The sequence below is a fragment of the Tyto alba genome, unplaced genomic scaffold (assembly GCF_018691265.1).
Source record: "Tyto alba isolate M040663 unplaced genomic scaffold, T.alba_DEE_v4.0 Super-Scaffold_33, whole genome shotgun sequence".
NCBI classification, from domain to species: domain Eukaryota; kingdom Metazoa; phylum Chordata; class Aves; order Strigiformes; family Tytonidae; genus Tyto; species Tyto alba.
In genome coordinates, this window is record NW_024881308.1 from 15,594,667 (window position 1) to 15,615,354 (window position 20,688).

The 20,688-nt window shown below is 50.8% G+C and overlaps 1 protein-coding gene across 9 annotated transcripts in view; it reads right to left on the bottom strand.

Moving 5' to 3' along the window:
- The window catches only part of KCNQ2 (potassium voltage-gated channel subfamily Q member 2), a 77,275-nt gene extending 66,230 nt beyond the window's left edge, over window positions 1–11,045 (bottom strand). For all 9 annotated transcript variants that reach the window (XR_006166070.1, XR_006166072.1, XR_006166071.1 and 6 more), the window contains exon 1: window positions 10,721–11,045. Coding sequence is in view for 6 of the 9 variants with exons in the window: in XM_042800946.1 (XP_042656880.1) it covers window positions 10,721–11,016 (296 nt within the window). In the remaining 3 variants the exon portion in view is untranslated. The remainder of the gene's footprint in view (window positions 1–10,720) is intronic.
- Window positions 11,046–20,688: the final 9,643 nt, after the last annotated feature.

Sequence of the window (20,688 nt, forward strand, 5' to 3'; positions counted from 1 at the left end):
CACCATATCCCTACAAGCTGCCCCAGCAGCTATGCAACCCCAAGACAGACAAACATCCCGTGCAAACTCCTACCCGTGCTCCAAACAGCCATGTTCCTTCAGCCAGGAGAGATGGGATCAGCAGCACGAATCTTCCAAACGATGGAGCCAGTTTGAGGGCTGGTTTTGTTGCTCATTCAAGCCTGGTGTCTTTATATAGAGTCAGGGCAGGATCCAAAAGCGGAAAAGAGACACCCACTCCCAGGGAGTGTAACACACACACTGAAATAAATAGCTCCCAGCCTAAGGCGATGACTCAGGAATCTCACTAGTCTTTAAAGCACAAATCATTGCTAATAAACCCCAGGAAACTTGGAGGAAGGCCCAGCAAGAGGTTAACTGGACAAGACATGGCATTTCCAGCCTTGCCAGACATAGAGGATGAAGAAGGATGAATAACCACAAAATTAAATCAATGTCCAACATTGAAGCAATGGCCACACCTGCCTAATCCCTTTGGGCAGTCTACCTGCTTCAAGGGCAACGAGTAATCCTTGTTACTGGGGTGCGCTTTTGGTTTTCACTGCCCCTCTTGGAAGCACTCAGGGTTAACCACCACATGGCTTGAAGTGGCAGGAGGCAACACAGCCTCACTCCCTGTTTGTCCAGCTATAATATACAGATATTTATATCTAACTCCTCTGCTCTCCTGTTGAGTGAAAGATGGAGTGCTCTTACATCCCTTATTACGTTGTTCTCATCAGCTAACGAACGTCTGAGCAAGCATAAACTCAATTAATGGCCACTTTTAAAAACCCATAAACCTGCAGAAGAAAAAGTCTCCCAGTGCTGCCATTTTGCTGCCACGTATAACACCCAGACAGTAAGAAAGCCAATGAGCCCAATGCATCTGTAATGAACAGCAAGATCACAGCAAACTGCCCCAGTATGGGTGATCCATGTCCCAGGGTAGATGTGCCTTCAACCTCCCCGTCCAAAGTTAACCCTGCTGAGGTCCTCAGACTATGGTATTTCCCACCAGGATAGGCTGGCCCATGTCTCTTGACAGTCTGTTCTAGCCAAAACCAACCCCACTTTCTTTTACAAACCCCAGGAGCAGGAATAGAAACCAACCCACCAACTCAAAAGCAAATAAGAAGCTGGGTAAATACTGTTAAAAAGCAAAGTGGAGCAAAGTCAACATTTACCAGCAGTCCCCTGACAACTCCTTTATGCCTTTCATCTGCCTTGTCTGTTCAACACAATAAGTCCTTACAGCAGGGACTGGCTCTTTTTGGCTTGATGTACAGAACAGAAGCTTGTAGACTTCTACTTCCATTTGGGGTGCTTGGACACTGCTGTAATATTAAAGGAGTATTGTTTTCCCCTGTAAAGGAGTATTGTTATAGTATTCATTTGAATTATTATTTGACTGAAGTTTTTCTTTTTCTTTTGCACCACTTACTACGTTTTTCCAACCATACCAAACCAAAGTTGCAACACACACACGCAGCAGGTACCCAGACACAAGCTACTGCGCTCACGCAAGAGACGGAGAAGAGGTGTACATGAGTCACCTTTGAGTCAGGATTTCTGACAGCTTTTTTTTTTTTTTTTTTCCCTGGGCATCATAATAACTTTATAGAGAGTGACAGCATCTCTGTGGAAGCTGCATTAGGATTGCCTGCCCTGCTGTGCTCACCCACCGCAGTGTGCGGCAGCAGCTCAGCTATCGCCCCAGCTGTATTTGGCTTCGACGCTGCCGTCTCCCCAGGCTGGCAGAGCTCTAAACGAAAAATCAGGACTTCCAGGCAGATCAGGATCTGTTTACAAATGAGGCATTTGTGAAGCCGAGGGAAAGACCCTCCAGAAGGCAAAAATCTCTGCCTCTTCCAATCTTCTCCTAAAGAGATCAAGTGCCAGCCACGACGGACTGTCAGGATCCTCCGATGGAGCGCAGTTGCCTCCTGACCCGACCAGGGGCAGCCGCTCCCTCTGACCTTGCCTGTCCTCTTGTCGCTTTGCCCTGTCCCACCCTCCTGGAGGAGGCATTAAAAAAGGAGGATTTCTGAATGAAGACTGACCACTGTGCCCTCCCTCCCACACCCTTAGAGCCTATAACCACAATTGTAGTTGCTTAGAAACTATAATCAGTATTAATAAAGCTTGATTACCGTCTGATTTCCCCTGGGTCTTGAGTTGCAGGTCTGCAAGAGTTGATAAGGGTTTGCTATAAAGGTTCCTTTCTCAAAACCACTCCTCAAACATGGCTGAGTAAGTGTGGATATCGGATTCTGCTCATCTCATTTCAACGTGGATCAGCCCCATTTCTCACCTTGACTTTGCCTGGCAGGGTGTCCACAGTGTAGCAGTTCTGGCTCTGAACGCCCCAGTTCCTACAGGCTGTGGCAGGAGGTGGGAGATGCCTCAACTCACTCCAGTTTTCAGTTTGAAATAGTGCCAGGCTCTGTGTTCTCTCCTCCTTGTCTGGACTCATCCCACCCAGATTTCACCCAAGGTGTGCAAGGGAATTTAGGCTCCCTCTGTCATCAAGAGAGAGAAATGGGCACCTCCAGAACGCAGACCTGCCAACCTAAGCCTGCACCAAGGATCCCAGGGGATTTCTGTAAGGAAGCCAGCAGGTACCTGAGCATCACCAGATTTGAGCTGAAAGCCCACTCCAACTGCAATGTCTGGATATTGTGCATCCCGAAACCAATCAAGTGACTGTTCAGTCATAGGGCTTGGAAAGGGCGAAGCTGCTGCCGCACCCAGCAGTCCCAGTGACTGAGGTAGCTTTAAATCACTTCCCTACAGCAGCAACAGGGAGAGGTGAGAAGATTTCGCAGGTCTTCTGCTCCCCGTGCCTTGGGAAAGGCTGCCCTCTGACATCCAGTCCACTCAAAAAAAGTCACCGGATGGATGCTTACCGACACCAAAGCTTTCCACACATCTAAAAATCACATCAAGAGGCTGGAGCGATACTAAAGACAGACCAGAGAGACTTCTGGAGGAACGCTCCAGTTTCCCTCATTTATTGGCAGTTAGACAGTCAAGAAGCCCCGAGGCGGTAATAAAGCAGCTCTCACTGTCCCAGGCAGCGACTTGTGTGAGATACTCCCCATCAAACGACACAAGATGGAATTAATTCAGTGCTTTAGAATAAATCCACAGGACCCCCCCCCCCCCAAAACACGCTCAATATGTCATAGGAGGCCGCGTTTGCAATTTCTCCAGGATAAGGCCAGGAGAGCTGCGTGGGGAGCTGAGGTCCCCCACAGCTTCGGTGAGCTGATGGTATCACATGGCTTGTTCTTACTGGAGAAAAATGATGTTTTTCTTTTCATCTGGGTGGGCGGGCACATCCACCAAGCGACCACATTTAAATACCTACTCCTGCAGTCCTGGTGAGGTCATCTTTTGCCACAGGTGAGTGTCAGAGTAGCCCGAGTGGTTTTGGCTTGCAACCCAGTTAGGAGCCATTTAAACACACGGTGGTGAAGGACCCAGATGCACCAGCCAAACCACTGTACCCAGTGTCCTCCTGAACTACCTGGTTTTGCCATTGCATGCTCACTAGTCAAATGACCTTGCAACACAGCTCCCATCGAAATACACTCATGAAACTCTGTTTAGGTCACCACAACAATCTGGTTTTGCAATGTGGTTCCTTTTTTTGATCACCATTGCATTATTCTGCAGCAACGCGTATCTCAGTGCTGGAGACCTCATCTCTCTGACGCTTTGGGAACTGGGGACATTTCACATCAACAGAGACAGGCTCATGTTTGCATGAGAAGCACGCCATAGATAAAGTTGAATCCTTTGTAGGAACCACTCTCCATCTTTCTCAGCTTTCCTGTATCTACTTTACCAGAGGTTATATAGCATAAATATGGACTGGCACATCTCCCTGCCACCACAATTTAAAGAGGAATCTGTCCCTCAAGAGCTGACTAAGAAATCAGCTAAGTGTTTGGGCTACCTTAAAAGGGATTATGCAGGGCTAAGAGTTTTCTGCTTAAATCCCAGAAGCCAAATACCAAACTTACATGCTTTTTATCCTGGTAAACCCCACTGATGCCTGACAGGCTAACCCTCCGCCCAGCTCACCCTGCCCCACCAAACAAATCGGACGCTGTCCCAACCTGTTAACATCCCCTCCCTCTGCTGCAATGCAAAAAAAAAAAAAAAAAAAAAATCTGATTTTTGCTAACTGCATGAGTTTAAGCAATGCCCATCTTCCCTTTAATATAGGATTTGGGGCTTGCTTTTTGGGTTATTTCCTTTTTAGAATAAACTGAGCCGTAGCAAGACTCATCTGGTTGAGGTGTGTTGCAGCACAAAAAGGAGGTCACCGAAGGATCAGTTTGGTTTTCATTTCCATAATGTCAGTGTAGGGCGAGTGTGACGACTGGAACGTGACACATTAAAGCGACTGAAATCAGGTTGCTCCCACCAAGCTCTGACTAAGCAGCTGGAATGGAACTCGTGAGGCATCCCACCACGAAAGTCTCCCTGGTCCCCATAGTGAACGCAACCGCGTGGCTGAGGACAGCGGCGTTGGAGGTCAAAGCCCAGCAGGTCCATTAAACTCAGCACATACGGGAGATCTGGATCGGCCCCTTCATCCCACATACCCAACTAGGAGGTGGGGAGGAAAACCCAGGATGTCCCTGTATGTCCCTGGTGGATGGGCCGAGTTTGATGGCATCATACCTGCCAGCAATTTCCCTGCCTGTGGGCGAGGGCTTGCCATGGGCTACCACCCCTCAGTGCTTACTAATGCCGTACAAGTACAAAAAAATAAAAATATATGTGGAAAACAAAACAATACACAAGAGCTGCCTAAAAATCCAACCCAGGCAGGAGAAAAATGGCTGCGAGTTCCCAGAGTTGTTCAACTTGATGCAAAAGATTATCTGGGAATGGATCGATATGAAATAACCATGTGTCATCAGTCCCTGAGGAGTGGAAGGAGTCACAAGAGAGGCCACCTCAGCACTGAGAAACCCTGGACCTTCAGGGAAGCAACTGCATGAATTCTCCATCCTCCCACCGCACCCACCGTGGCCATGCCAGGATGCGGGCAGTGCAGAGAGGAGACGTTCTGGACAGAGAAGTAGCTTCTGGCTGCATTAAAAGGGAAGAACAAATGGGATGGGGATGGCACAAGAAAATTTTAATAGAATTAGGCAGCAAGAAAATGTTCTTCCTTATTATAATTTAAGTCAGTGCACTTGCTTAATTAACTGAATGTATGGTGCACAGTATGCAGATAAAAATGCACCCAAACTATTTTTAACGTAGGTAAAAAGACACTTTAAGGTTGTAAATTCAAAGTAGGAAATGCAAGAATTACATTGGCCCTGAGCACACACAGCTTTAAAAATGTCTGAAAACAGACTGCTTTCTTGCTACTGCCCCAAATCCAGCCCTCCACTTTTCAGCTAAGGGACCAAACATGAGCAGCTCACCCAGGGGATCAGCAAACGTGTCTCCAGACGCATCGGGCTATGGGGGTGCCCAGCGCAAGTACCTTGCGTAGGCTGGCACAGAACACAGCGAGCCCTCCAGAAATAAGATTGCAGGTAGGGACAAAAATCACTTTCAAGTATCACAGCCCTTCAAACTCAGCACCACTGAGTTTTGACACTGTCCCGCATGACATCCTTGTCTTTAAATTATAGAGAGATGGATTTGAGGGGTGGGACACTCAGTGGATAAGGAATTGGCTGGATGGTTGCACTCCAAGAGCTGTCCAAGTGGAGAGCAGTGATGAGTGTCGTTCCTCAGTGGTCGGTGTTGGGCCCGGCGCTGTTTAACATATTTGTTGGTGACGTGGAGAGTGGCATTGAGTGCATCCTCAGTGAGTTCACCGATGACACCGAGCTGTGTGGTGGGGGACAGGCTGGAGGGCAGGGATGCCATCCAGAGGGACCTGGACAGGCTGGAGAGGTGGGGCTGTACAAATCTCATGGAGTTCAACAAAGCCAAGGGCAAGGTCCTGCCCATGGGTCAGGGCAATCCCCAGCACAAACCCAGGCTGGGCGAGGGGTGGCTGGAGAGCAGCCCCAGGGAGAGGGACTGGGGGGGTTGGTGGGGGGAAAATCTACTGTGAGCCAGCACCGTGTGCTCACAGCCCAGAACCCACCCGTGCCCTGGGCTGCAGCCAGAGCAGGGGGGGCAGCAGGGCCAGGGAGGGGATTCTCCCCCTCTGCTCCGCTCTGGGGAGACCCCCCTGCAGTGCTGGGGCCAGCTCGGGGGCCCCCAACAGCAGAAGGACCCGGAGCTGCTCGAGCGGGGCCAGAGGAGGCCACGGAGATGCTGGGGGGGCTGGAGCAGCTCCCCTGGGGGGCCGGGCTGAGAGAGTTGGGGGGGTTCAGCCTGGAGAAGAGAAGGCTCCGGGGGGACCCTGAGAGTGGCCTCCCAGGGCTTAAAGGGGGGACAGGAGAGGTGGGGGGGGACTCTGGGTCAGGGGGTGGGGGTAGGATGAGGGGTGATGGTTTAAACTGAAAAGAGGGCAGATTTAGGTAAGATCTAAGGCAGAAATTCTCCCCTGTGCGGGGGGTGAGGCGCTGGCCCAGGGTGCCCAGAGCAGCTGTGGGTGCCCCCTCCCTGGAAGGGTTCAAGGCCAGGTTGGACGGGGCTGGGAGCCCCCTGGGCTGGGGGAAGGGGGCCCTGCCCGGGGCAGGGGGGGCCACTGGGGGGGCTTTGATGTCCCTTCCAACCCAAACCATCCTGTGATTCTATGAACAACGAGCCCAGGACAGTTCACAATAACCAAGGTAAAAGGACTAGAAGTTTAAAAAAAAAAAAAGTTTGAATTCTTGAGAGAAATAAAATGGAAGAATTTTGGAAGCAAAATGCCTCCCTATGCAGAGAACCACCTCAAGATCTAGGTGCTATTTAGGCACTGCTCAACTTTTCAAGTTTCAGCTCAACCTTGAACAGAATGAGGACACGTGCTGCATTGCTAAGGCTCTGTCAAATGAGAAGAAAAAAAAAAAAAGGACGGGGAGGAAGAATAGGAAAGAAAGATGCTGAGAGAAATACTGGGAGAAGATGGGAGATCGGGGATGCTCAGACCTCTGGGAGCCAGAGTCCACCTCCAGCCACACTCATAAATGGGACCCAACAGTCTCAGCTGTCCATGGGGCTGTGCAAAATACATATATTTATATATAATCTCCTGCAAGAAGGTCACCCAGTTGTGTCAGTGTAGGAAGAGCTATTAAGTATAAAAATGAATCACAACACAGAAATAAAATAGTGCTTTTGCTCACAGAGGTAATAGCACTTTTACAGAGGCAACATCTGAGATAAGACCATGTTAATGAGTTTGGGGCTGGGATGGGTGGGAGTTGCTCTGAATTTCTCTGGTTTCTTATGCATAAAATGGTGCAAAGGGGAATGAGCGACAACAGGAAGAAGAGGTGGGGAAAGAAATCAAAGATTGGATCTAGGATGCAGCACTAAACGCAACTTGCATGGGCATCTCAAGGCAGTCTATCAATTGTTCAGTGCAACACCAACCTGGGAGATGGGCCTCTGCTTGTCAGAGGTACTTACGCAGAGGCACCTCTCATATTTATTTAAAAATCTCCATGCTGGAAGGGTCTCTATAGTTTGTGTCTTGGCATTTGGGTGCAGGGAGGCTGCCTGAGCAGCACAGCAGCCCAGGAGCAGCTTCACACCTAGAAATGCAGCTGTGTCTATAAGCATCTCTACAAGCTAAAAACCAACCTTGCAGGGTCACAAGCTCATTCACACTGGAAATATGTCCCGAATTTTCATGCAAGAAAGTCCCTGTGAGTAACAGGAGCAGAGAAAGGGTCAGGGCTGGAGGGGCCGAGCGGTGCACAGCCCAAGACAGCAGCAGGACTGGGCTCCCTCACCCAGTCTTCTTCAGGACTCCTACTCCTGCAGGATGAAGGCTAAAGGTGCTTTTGTGCTCGAGGCTTTGGCACAAAATAGGGTTTGGGGCAGGAGGAGACAGTGTGACCCCAGTACCGTGGGTAGGGCACTGCACCAGCCATCAGGACATCAAGGGTGACTCCAGCTCTCCCAAACAAACTTTATGACCTTGAACCAGTCTCTTCATCCTCCCATATCTTTGAATAAGCAGCCACTAAGCTTTTTATCGGTCCTGTCTGTCTGGATTACAGACTTGGAGTTACAGAAACTCACGAAAGCCCCTCCTCACCCCATTCAAACACATACAGATCTGCCACAGGCCACGCCGCGGTCACCCAGGCAGCAAAGGGAGGTAACTGGTGCATGAGCTTATCCTGGTGACTTCTTATGATGTTTACCATACCCTTCAGGTCTTTAAATAATATATTAGCAAACTGCCAGGGCTAAATCTATCATATGTATAGTTCAGAAGACTGGAGTCCATATAACTTCCCAATACACTATAAAAAAAAATTAATTCTATCACTGCTGCTTCACAGACATTGGTGCCATCACCACCCCAGCCATGAATTCAGCCTCCATTTCCTGACGGGCGCATGGGTGGGAGTCAAAGGATGGTTTTGCAGTGGTTACATCTCCCCAAGGTGATCTAGGGAGGCCGCCCAGCTCTCAGCACATCCCAGGCCAGCAGTTTCTAATCGGAGGACATGGCTCCACGGGGTGTCACAGCAGGTACAAGTGGAGTCATGAGCCCAGGAGAAATGGAGGGAGCGGGGGGGGGATGATGCAGCTACGTGGTGAGAGGCAAAGGGCACCCCAGCCCGGCACTGGGGACAGGGAGTTCACAGGAAAGTGAGCCCTGCCAGGAGGGCAGTTTGGGATGTCCCCACTCCTGCTCCTGAGGGTTACTGGCTGCCCAAGTAAATGCCACTGAAGAGCACCAAACAGGTTCTAAATTAAGACCGAGTATCCGAAGAAGATGCTTGCAAAACCCCCACAGTCAGGGCTACCTCTGCCACTTGCCATTTGGCTTTCATCCCCTTCCATCTCTGCCATTGTCCCCGCAGTGCCCCCAGGCTGGGGTCTCACCTGTATTTAATAGGATACAGCGTGTGTTGCCCACAACATCCCCCCACCCTCGGCGCACACACAGGCAAGCACCCAGATCACAACGTGAGCACTCGGCCCCTCTGCACAATTCTGGGGGATTTCATGACACAAACCACCTACAATTCCAGAGGATGGCCGGCCCTGACTGAGCATGGAGGGTGCTCAAGACTCCCAGCGCTGGACTTCACACTCTTTATCGTAGCTGCAGCCGAGCTCCACAGATGCTCCCTCTTCTCCTCACTCATTTCCCACGGGGGCCAAGCTCCCCTCAAGGACCCCAAGTCGCTGCGGTGCACAGCAAAGCTCCCTGTTCTACCCAGCCAGCATTTCACCTCTCCGACTGGACTCCCCAACACCTCCCTGGAAGGCCTCAATGTACAAAATGGCTGAGGACCAGAAAGCAAATCCCAACACCTTCTCTGAGAATAGCGCAACAGCAAAAGGATGGTGAAAAACAAGAAAAAAAAAAAAAAAAAAAAAAAAAAAAACAAAACACAAAACGTCCAAAAAATCCTCTTGCTGAGGCTGACAGAGGCCCTAACCATGATGAAAAACACACAAACAAACAAAAAAAAAAAACATCGGCACCAAGGGAATGAGCACCCCAGGCCTGCAGATGAGCCTCGTGGGACTGTGGAAAGTCCCAGAGGGAAGGGAGTTGCAGTAACACAGCAATTTATCTTGACCCTCCCTTTGCAATCCTGTGAACAACGGGAAGTCATCTGCTCTCCCGATGCAGCAATGCCTTCAGATATGGGCATCTTCTGCCAAACGGCGGGTCAGATGTGGCCATTTCTGGGTAAAAAAACAAAAAGAAAAAAACAACAGGGGGGTGACAGAGGAGAAACGGGCACCCTGGGACCGCTCCTTTGTTTACCGCTCCATCGCTGTGCAGTCAGGAAGCCCCAGACACTGATTAGCATTTCTTTCTAGACACATCTCCAATTCAGCCACTTCCCACAGGGGGACAAGAAACACCTCCAAAACCCAGTGCAGAGCCACAAAACTGACCCCCCCCCCCCCCGGCCCCAAACCCTTCGCAGCCAAAGGTGGGGCGGGGGGAGAAGGTGCGCTTGGGGGGGGAGGGGGGGGGGGGGGGTTGGGAGGGAAGGAGAGACAGTGCCTAAGCTGAGCTTTTTTGTTCCTGTGCTCACAGCATTGCTATGGTGATTTCAAGCAAGACGGAGGAGCAGTTCCTACCCATCACTCCCGCTGCTCCAGCCCCCCCTGCACCGACCGCATGAGCAGCCCCCTTCCCCCGCAAGCAGGAGCACAGGGAGGGAGGGGGGGGGGGGGCACACACACAGAGGGACGGGGGAGCGGTGCATTGCACCTCCCCGGGGGAGCCACCCCCCAGTTCTGCAGGGGCAGCTTCTCCCCACCCACCCTCCCCCCCCGATTCCCTTCAGCATCTCCCGGCATCGCTGCCCCCCCCCACCCCCCCCGGGTACCGGCTGGGCCAGGGATGCAGCGGCGACCCGGCTGTTCCCTTTGGGGGGGACGGGGGGTGTCATCTCTGCCTCCGCCACCCCACCGCATCCCGCCCGGCGCTCCCCAGACAACCGGAATCCCCTCCCTGCACCCGCTCTGCAGCTGGAGCATCCTTTCTCTTTGGCATGCATTTAGGGGGCTAAAGGGGGTCGGGGGGGGGGGGGGGTCGGGGGGGCTCTCCCCGCGTCGGGTTTGCCTCCCTCCCCCCCCCCCTTTTACTCACACATATGCGTGGTAAATGAAAGCCCAGCCCCGCGGTCTCTCCAACACATTGTAGAGGAAATTCTGCAGCTTGCGGTAAAAAGCATTCCTTTTGGGGGGCTTCCCGCTGCCCGACACCCCGGAGCGGGGTTTGCTGAGGATGCTGCCGCGTTTGGTGCTCTCGGAACCGGCGATGAGGAGCGCTCCGTCCCGGCTGGAATCCGGGGCGCCCGGGTCCAGCCCCACGAAGCCCACCTTGAGCTTCTTCTCCGCGGCGGGGCCCGGGTAAACGCCTCCGTTGCGGGATTTCTGCACCATGGTGGCTGTCGGGGACGAGGGGAAGGGGGGTGAGGGGAAAGGGGGGCGGGGAGGGGGGGGGGGGGGGGAACCGGCGGGGCCGGGGGCGGCGGGGGGGGGGGGGGGGGGGGGCTCCGCCCGCGCTCCCCGCCGCTGCTCCGCGCCTGGCGCAGCCGAAGCCGCCGCAGCAGCCGCCGGCTGCAATCCGCTCCGCCAGCGCGGCCCCGCCCGCCGCCGCCCGCCCCCTTAACCCTTGGCCTCCCTCGGGGTTCCCCCCCCCCCCTCCAACATCAGGCTCTCGGACAAGCCCCCCCCTCCCCCCATCCCCCCCCCGAAAAATCCGGGTCTGATACCTCCCACCCAAAAGAAAAAAAAAAAAAAAAAAAAAAAAAAACACAAAAAAAACACGCTCTGCCTCCCCACCCCCCCAAAAAAAAAAAAAAAAAAAATCAGGATCTGGCATCAGCCCCCCCCCCCTCCAAAAAAAAAAAAAAAACCAAAAAAAAGAAATCAGGGTCTGGCATCAGCCCTCCCCCCCCACAAATGTAGGATTCAGCATCCCCCCAGTGCAGGTTCTGGCATCTCCCTTCTAAAATCAAGGTCTGACATCTTTCCCCTGCCCCAAAGCCGGCGTCCAGTGTTCCCCCCCTCAAATCAGGTTCCAACATCCCCCCACAAAATCACCGCGAGAAGGGCTGGGCAACTGCCCGCGATGGGATGGATGCCCATCCCTGTGGCTTCCACCTGGTCCCACTGGCAGCAGTGTTGCTGCAGGTTCACAGGAAGGACCCAATCCCATGCCCCACCTCCACAAGCCCACTTGGCCACCAGACCTGCTTGACCTCGACACAAATAATCCCTTTGCCCAAAGCCATTCCCTTTCTCCATGCTTCCTCAAGGTCCAACCTGCCCTCTTAAGTCTTGGAAGCCCAAATTCAGCTTACTTAATGTGTGGAAACCCCGCTGTGATGTGGTCACCGAGGGCACAGACACCAAGCTCCCCACATAGGAGGTCCACCTCCAGATGTCCATCAGGTGCTGTTGGGATTCTGCTGAGGCAGAAGGAGAGGAACAAAAGACCAGGATTTGGAAAACTCTCTCCAGATGTGCTGACCCAAACCAGCTCTTTAACACACCCTGTTGGTTACTGTCCAGCATTACCATATTCCCCCCATACACCATGGCTGGCTTCTGCCCCAAGGAATTTTTCCTCTAGCACACCTTGACAAGACTCAGAAGACCTGTAGGCTGCAGAAGCCCGAGATAAGGCAGAGGTACCCACCCCCCACAACTAACCTTCATGGAAAAGTGTCACAGTAGTGCAATGGGAAGACCTGCAACAAAACAAAATCAAGCCCAGGACCATCAACTCCTACTGCAATGAATTTTCTGTTCCTTACAACCCAACAAGTCGCGGATGGTCTGTGAACTGCACGTTTCTGTGTGTTCTTTGTAAGCAAACAAGGCTTTAGGACAAAGCTTTTTTTTGTACGTAATTAAAATTGAAAGCTCAGCTGAGCTGCTTCTTTCGACACAAAGTACCTTTTTGTAATGTTGTTAGTAGGAAAGCAGCAAAATGGTTGCCCAAAGTTTCATGGAGTGCAGGAACCAGACAGGGCTGTGTTTCAGTTTCCCATCTAGCAAGGGGCAGCAGTTGGAAAACCAATCCTGCCACTCTATATTGTTGACATGTTCTTCCTGAAATTCGTATTTAAAAATTCAACATAACCTCCCAGAGAGCATTTCCCACATCTTGATCTTTTGTTCCTCTCCTTATGCCTCAGGAGAATCCCAACAGCACCTAATGGACAAGAGGAGCATTGAGACTAAAACTGCTGCTGCTTGGTCTCCAAATCCTACCGTGTATGTTAAAAGAAGAGCCAGCATGGAGCAGTCCTATATTTTTATGAACAGTATGTTTCCTGTGACCCATATTCTCTCCAAAGCATGGCTAGAAGAGAAGTCATCTCTGCAAGACAGGCAGAAAACTAAAGCTGGGTTAAATACTGGAAAAAGAGATCTGCAAGTATGTCAGTGAATAAATTACTCAATTCAACAAGGGGCCATTCTATTCATTATTTGTGAACACTTGTAAGATCATTAGTGTTCTTTAATAGGGTAGCCAATTACAAATGTGCCTGGCACTAATGTACAAAGTGCATTATTATAGATCCAGCAACGCAGTCCAAAAGCAGGAAATATCCCCCTCCACAAAAAGGCCAACAACAAACAGAGGAAGCAATTTTCAATTAACAAATTCAAGATTACTAATAGTCTGTGAGCCTTAAAGAAGAATCTAAATTCATCATTCCTCTTTGCCTAATTAGTTGGTCATTTGTGGTGTCACACAGCAGCAGAGCTTTGGGTATCGTGTATCTCCGAGACCATCAGAAAACAGGAGTGGGCCGAGGGAGGGGATGGGATTTCTTCCTTCCCAAGCCATGGATGGGCCAAAGGGAGACACAGTGTGGTTGTAGTGGCTGTCAGAACTTGTTGCTTCACTTGGGAGCGAGGTAAAACCTCAAAGACAAGCCTTGTGAGCAAGTGGCACCAAGGATGGTCTCCTCATACGATCAGAGCAGTCCTTGGGAGGTGGAAAAGGCCTGAAATTGTGGATAGAGACCCACTCTAGCCTCGCCCTTTAATTCTCTTCACCTTGGGCTCTTAGGGCATCTCTAACTCTCCTCTACAGATAATATTTCATGGGTTGGCACTGCAAGTTGTAGCTCAGTGTTCAGAAGCAGCGTGGCTGCTTGGAGAAGGCTTTGCCTGGGGTGGCAGGAGGGCAGGTCCGAGGTCCCTCCACCAAATCACAGTGAGACCCCGAGCACAGGGCTTCCCCCTTTCCCTCCCTGCGTGCCAGACCACCAGTCCCCAGCATCTCTCCCTTGATGGGATTTGCACAGCACCCGGCCAGTCGCAGCCCCGAGAGGAGCAGCAGCCTCTGGGGAACAACTGGAATGTAAACACTAATCAAGCCGCTGCGATGTCCTGCCACGGAGTCTGCAGCAGGAAATTTCAAAGATGAAGTCAGTTTTGTTGCTACTTCTGCTGGGGGGCAGAAAAAAAAAAAAAAGACACAGCCACTGACACTGTTTGAATTAATGAGGTATATAAAAGCAGTACTGGGAAGGTGCTTTTATCTGATCCAAGGACATTATGTCTCCACAAACAAACAGAATTACTGAGTCAGTTCTTTGCTTTCAACACTACTGATGGATTTAAAACATGAATGCCACGGCAGATAGCTTAGACCCTGAAGGTAAGATGAAATCTATCAAGCTATGTTAAGACACAGAAAGTCTATGCTCTGTCCCTTGGCAATTTTTTCAGACGTAGTAAGAAATGACTGGTGTGAAATGTGTAGAATGACTCCAGGGATATATTTCTGCTTGAAACACTGAACCAGAGCCCTTTCTCCATGCCCACTCAGCTGGTGGTGTGCATGAACTGTGCTACCCATAACCTGGGGTTTGTCACTCACAGCTTTCCTCCAGAGCTATTTTCCAAACCTGAAACAGATGGATTTATCTCCCCTTGTACAAGACGCTACACCACCCCAGCAAAACTAACGTGACAAGAGAAAAGGCGTGAAAGAGCTTGGTCTTTCTGCACCCAGCGTCCACCCATTTCCCTCCTCTTCTTCAGCTGCCCCTCATCTCTTACCACCCCACCCTCTTCTCTGAGCAGCAAACAGCCCCCAGGAACCCATGTTTATTGATTAGACACTTGCCTTCGCTGCTTGGCTAGCAGGGACTCTTTCCAACATGTGCCAAACCATTTTTGGTTTTGAAACCAGGAGCCCTGACCCAAGAGAGAGGTTGGTTCACACGAGAAACTCAGCCTGGAAGGTGATACTTCTCCAGCATTATGGTTTGAGCTCACAGAGGAAAATGCCATAAGAAATAAATTCTTGTGCATAAATGGAGAAATCTGCAGATTTCCAAAGGAGAAAGACGAGTGTGACGAGGGCGTACATACTGGCTAGAACATAAAGCCATGCTCAGCAAAGGCTCCATCATTTGGGATGGGGAGATGGGGTACAGCTGCAGAGAACTTGTAGGGGTGGTAGAGAAGGAATTGGTTAGATTTGGGCATGGCAAACTGAAGGGAACCTACTTACCACTGCTGCCATTTGAGCCATAAGCAAATGGGGCTTTGGTGAGAGAGAAATCAGCTGAATAAGCTTAAATTAGGCTGAAGACTCATGCCTTGTTTAGGGGATTGAGGAAGGCACTAAAAGCACATTATAAATCTGGAGTGGCTACCACAGGGTTAACAGCAGGTGGGGCGGTGTCATCCCACTGATCTGAAAATCTCCTTCCTGGAGCTTCTCATGACTTGGCCTGAGCCTTCTGCTATGGGCAACATGGGGTCTGCAGCCTCCTGATGCTACCAGAGGGGACAGTCACACCACCAAGCCCAGCCGTGAGGACACTGGTGCAAAAGGGCCGCCTCAAGAGCAAGAGGGTTTCAATCCGGGCAGTGGGCAAAGAGCAGAGGCCTTTCTTGGCACTCAGTTTCAACCACAGTATCACCGCTGATTTTTTTAAAAGTTGTTTTTTTTTTTTTTCTTTCTTGCCAGCCTAAAATGAAGATGCACCAGATGGTTGTCCAGTTTCAGTGAGATCTGACATTCAACAGCCTCACCGCTAATTAAGTTTGTGTCAATTTTAGTGAAAACTAGAAGCTTAGAGAGAAACAGAGGCTCCCTAATGACTCCTCCTTCCCCCTCCAAAGGGGATCCTGAAGTGTAATCTCATCTTTATTAGACACCAGAGATGATGCCCATGAGGGGACCACCCCTCCCAGACACTAAAATACTCCAATCAGAATTTTCAGCCAACACACTGATAAGAAGCCAGGCTTCCTTCATCCTGGTGCTGACAGAGCTATTTATTTTACATGACTTATTTACTGGATGCAAACCTTCTGTGCCACCATCCATCTTTCTGTCCTGTTCTTAGATAGCACCTACCTCACTGGAGACTGCTCCAGCAAAACCCAGGACAAGTCATGCCACAGGAGAACAGCTCGAGCTGCAACTGCAAGTGTCCGACTGAATGAACAGAAATCACCCCGAGTTACACTGAATTAGCCTGGATGGGAGACGCATGCACTCCCTTCTCAACTAGAAAATTTTATGTTTTTTCCTTTTTTAGGGTGATTAAAATTGTTGAGATCTAAGCATTCATTTGTGTTGTAGAGGCCTGACTGTAAAGCAAACCAATTACTGGACGAAACAGCTACTTGACTGGGCACCTGGAAGAAGCAAGGGGGAAAAACAAAGTTAGGGCAAATTCTGTTGTGTTAAACTGGGTTACACTCGGAGCATCCATAAAGCTGAAAATAAAGCCCTTGGTCGCACAGGGACCAGCGCCCACCCCATTTCCCTGAGGGTCGTGACCACTCTGCTTCTACCCCACTCATCCCCCCCCCCCAAGACCCTTCCCCTGGAAAAATCCCTGTCCACTAGGTCTCCTTCCCCATCTCTACACACTTCCTTCATCACCCTCCAGCTTTGGCTCTTACCCTAGCCTCCTTTGAGACCACGTGCAATTCCCTCTATTCATTTATATTGTTACCTTGAAGGTATTTTTAGCCTGTGACCATGTTGCCCCTGAGCCTTCCTTTTCCCAGATTCTGTAAATTTAGCTCTCAGTCACTCCTCACATCTCCCAGCACACACTTTCCTGCTCCTGACCTCCTTGGTTTTCTGCCTCCTCCTGCACCCCCAAGGACCAAAGCCTCACGACTCAAATTGTTGTCACCTCTGGGCCCTTAGACCTCAATCCCCAAGACAAGGCTGCTCCAGGACCTCCTGCCCCCCAACCAAGGGCCACCACAAGCTCTTCGGGACTGACCCCCTCAGAGATGTGCACTGACTTAGAACCCTTCCATCAACAGCCTCCTTCCAATTTCCTCCAAACCTTGGCTTTACGCTTTACAAATTACAGCTTTATAGCAATAAAACTAACCTGTTTTTTTGCATGGGAGCTCTTCCAGCCTTGCCAGGTCCCGGGAGCGTGAGGTCCAGCTCAAGCTCAGGACTGACTCAGCTCCCAGTAAAGCACCTCCCAGGACCACAACTGCATCCTGGCTGGAACTCAGTCCCACAAAGCCCATTAAGTGCTTTGTTCTCATTCAAACACCTGCCTCCCACCAACTTCAAAGCTGAATTGAAACCTGCATGAATATTTAGGGCCTGGAGATTGGCATCAGAAAGAAAAAAAAAAAAAAAAGCCCATACTGAAATAGCTAACATCTCTGACACATCTTATCTGAGAGATGAACAGTAAAAAAGCATATTGGGTTGCTTTATTCTGCTGGGGGGGGGGGGGGGACGGGACCAACTAAAATAAATCAGCTTCAAATGGTCTCAGGTGTCCTGGGTTAGGAGGGGGAAGGACCTTCCAGAGCTGGTTCCCCACCCCACCTGGGCAGGCTGCTGTTGGGGTAAAAGGGGGTTTGGGGAACACGGCAGGAGGTGCAGGTGCAGGGTGTGGAGGGGGTTCCTGCTTTGCTGGGGTCACTTGGGGAGCTGTGCTGGGTCACAGGGGGGGGTTTGGAGGAGATAAGCCCATCCTGCCCCAGGGGTGAGCCAGCCCTCGGGGAAGAGCAGAGAAATGGGGCATGATGAGCTGGCTGGGGGCAGAGGGGGAGCAATAGCTTTAAATCTTAATGGAAAGAAAATTTATTTTCTTTTTTGTTGCAAACTCCATTTTCCTGCTTGGTGGTTTGTTGTTGTCTTTTTTTTTTTTTTTAATTTTTTTTTTTTTTTAATTCTTATTGAAATGTCAAAATCTCCAGGTTTGGCACACAAGAAAACCAAATCCATCACTAAAATACTGAAAACCTTTAAGGCTAATTTATCTCTTCATTATTGAAAGAGAGATTTAAAAAGACCTTCCAAACATAAAAAACCCCCTGCTTTCTAATTTTTTCATGTAAATTTTTCCTTTCAAAAACATCAAAGAGGGAAGATTAGTTTTTGGTTTTAGGAGGGTTGGTTTTGATCCATGTTTCAGGTTAAAAAATGCAAGTATTCTGTTGGGAAACTGCTAGGTAGACCTGGCTGTCTACATGCTCCGGCCTCTGTCACAGCATACAACAAGTCATATGCAAAGAAAAACTTCTGAAGTAACTAAATCCATAGTTTCTTTGCACCATGAGCTTTTGCTGCAGGCTTGATTCAGTTTTTCAGCTTGGGCATCTGGGAAATCAGGAGAGCGTGAAGGGACAAGGTTTTAGGATTTATTTATCTTTAACCTGAGGTCCTAATGAAAGTTGTTATATGTGCATCTGTCCCTCCTCTAGTACCTGTAGAGCTTATGGGCTGTTTTTATCTTGGTTCATTAAAGGCAGGGGGGACGTTTCACATTGCTACAAGTGAAAATTTTTGATCAGAGAGAGGACAGAAACCCTGAAATCTCCCCACTGAGGGAGATGGGGATGCACGCACACAACTGTATTGGGCGTCAGAGAACCCACCCGTGACTTTTCGGTACACAAATCCATGGGAAACTGGACACCCCCCTCGGTTCTGCTGTTCATGAAACTGCTTCTTTGTGGGCTCCTTTTGCATCATCTGCGGGGGAGCCCCAGAGAGGCAGCGATTCTCTGCTAAACATCTTGGTGCCTGGGTGTCGGACAAGGCAGGCAGGAGCGAGCCCGAGGGGCAGCTTCCCCGGGCGAAGCCGATGCTGTGTCAGCAGGATGACATTTCCTCACTTCCAGCCTTATTTTCCTGAAGCCCCTGTTTTGTTCTTGCAACTTTGTCTTTCTCACACCGGTTCCTGTCCTCTGGGCACCCGGCTGCTCTGGCTGTGCCCGCAAAACATCTCATTCAGCATCTCTGTGTACTCGCCTGCGTGTGCGGGGAGGGCGGTTTTAAAAATGAGCTGCCTTTGTAGCCTGACAGCGAGCTGTCCGCTGGCAACGGCTCAGCTGCCCAGGCCACCCTGCAAGAGAGACTTCACCTGGAGATGGGGTCAACCACAGCCGCCCCTCCCTGTCCCCCCCCCCTCCCCATGGAGATCTGTGGCTGGAGATGTCTTGAAGCACCAAAGCATCTTGACCTGCAGCGGCACGCTTCCCCCCCCCAGCAATCGCTCTAATGGGAACCTCTCAGAGCATCCAGGAGGCTGGTGCAGCTCCATTAATCACAGCCACCTCCCGCCTGGCACGGGCTACGCTCGCTCGTCACCACGGTCCTTCAGGTCGGTGCTGGGGGACAAGTCCACACCGTGTCCTTGGAGCTGGCACGCGTCGGGGAGGATCTTCCCATCACGCTGATGTGTGAGTGGTGGCAGGGGCTGGCACAGGCAACAAACCCCTCTGTACTCCCACTCCACGCCAAAACGGGCTCAGAAACCTGCAGTCTTTGCTAAGTAACTACTTTCACACCCATCACCTCCCCGCAGAGATGATATCTGGGGATCATCCTCCCCTCTTTCCCTTTCTTGCAGCCCCATCCCAAAGGCTGGCCGCTTCCCGACTCATCACTCCTAAGTGCTCGGCGGGCAGGCGCTCGCTGCGGCTGGCTGGGGTTGCAAAAAGCATTGAGCAGATATAAATCATGAAACTAGTGCCAGGCAAGGGGTGATTAGATATCATTTAGACTAGGCAAAACCAGGCCATCCTAAATTTGCAGGCAGCCTGACACATGGAAGTGTTTGTGAAGGGAGCTGAAATGAATTATTTGAAGATGCTGCAGTATCTCTACGTAGCTCTGGCTAAATGATACCAGGGCAGGAGGGGGTGTCTGGCTGGGATCTTGGCCCTGGGCTGTGTTACAGCTCGGGTTTCTCCTTCAGATCAGCAATATCTTTGCACGGGGGTGAAGGCACAGGCCAAGAGGAGGATGGAGCACAGTGCATTGCCCTTGCCAGAGCCACTGCTTTGTGCAGCACACCGAAAATGTGCTTTTGCACACTGAAAATGTGGATCTCAGATGGGGGGATGCAAAGGAAGGTGGTTAAAGGGAATGAGCAAAAACCTCCTGGGTTTGGTCCTTGACATGTTACAAAATGCTGCGGGAGGACCCGGCTTGATACCCTGAATTTGTACCTCTCTGGGACAGGATTTGTCCAAGGGTGGCTGATGCACTTTGTGAAGGGGGCACTCTGGAAACAGGATGGAGAGGTGAGACCCACCCAAGCGTGGGAGGGTCTCCCTTGCCCTGATCAACATTTTTTCCTCACTTCTGATCCAGCCCATCATCTGTTTCCCAAGGCGGTTTACTCTGGGGGTTTTGTGTTACCAGCTTGTTGTACAGAAAACCAGTCTCAAGTATGAGAATCCCAGGGAGAATGAAGCTCCTGCCTGCAGCTCTCCTTAGTCTTGCTCCAGGTTGGCGCGGGAGCCCCAGCCCCATCTGCTCAGATCAGGGTGCTCAGCACCATGCAGATCTGCTCCAGGAAAGAGCCTGAGCTCAGCAACGTGGGCTGAGGAGCAGAGCCGCGGTGATTTATGTCCACACTGGATGGAGAGCTACCCACCGGCAGCGCAGCTTTGCAAGGTGAAACGTGCCGTGAAACTCCCCAAGGAGAAGGCGAGTGGCTGCTGTTGGGACACAGCCCCCAGGTAAAGGTGTTGGTCAGTGACAAACTCACTTTCTGAGGTCACGCAGCCATGGACTTGGTGCTGCATCTGCATCACTCCCAGCTCTACCACGGATGATTCAGCATCTCC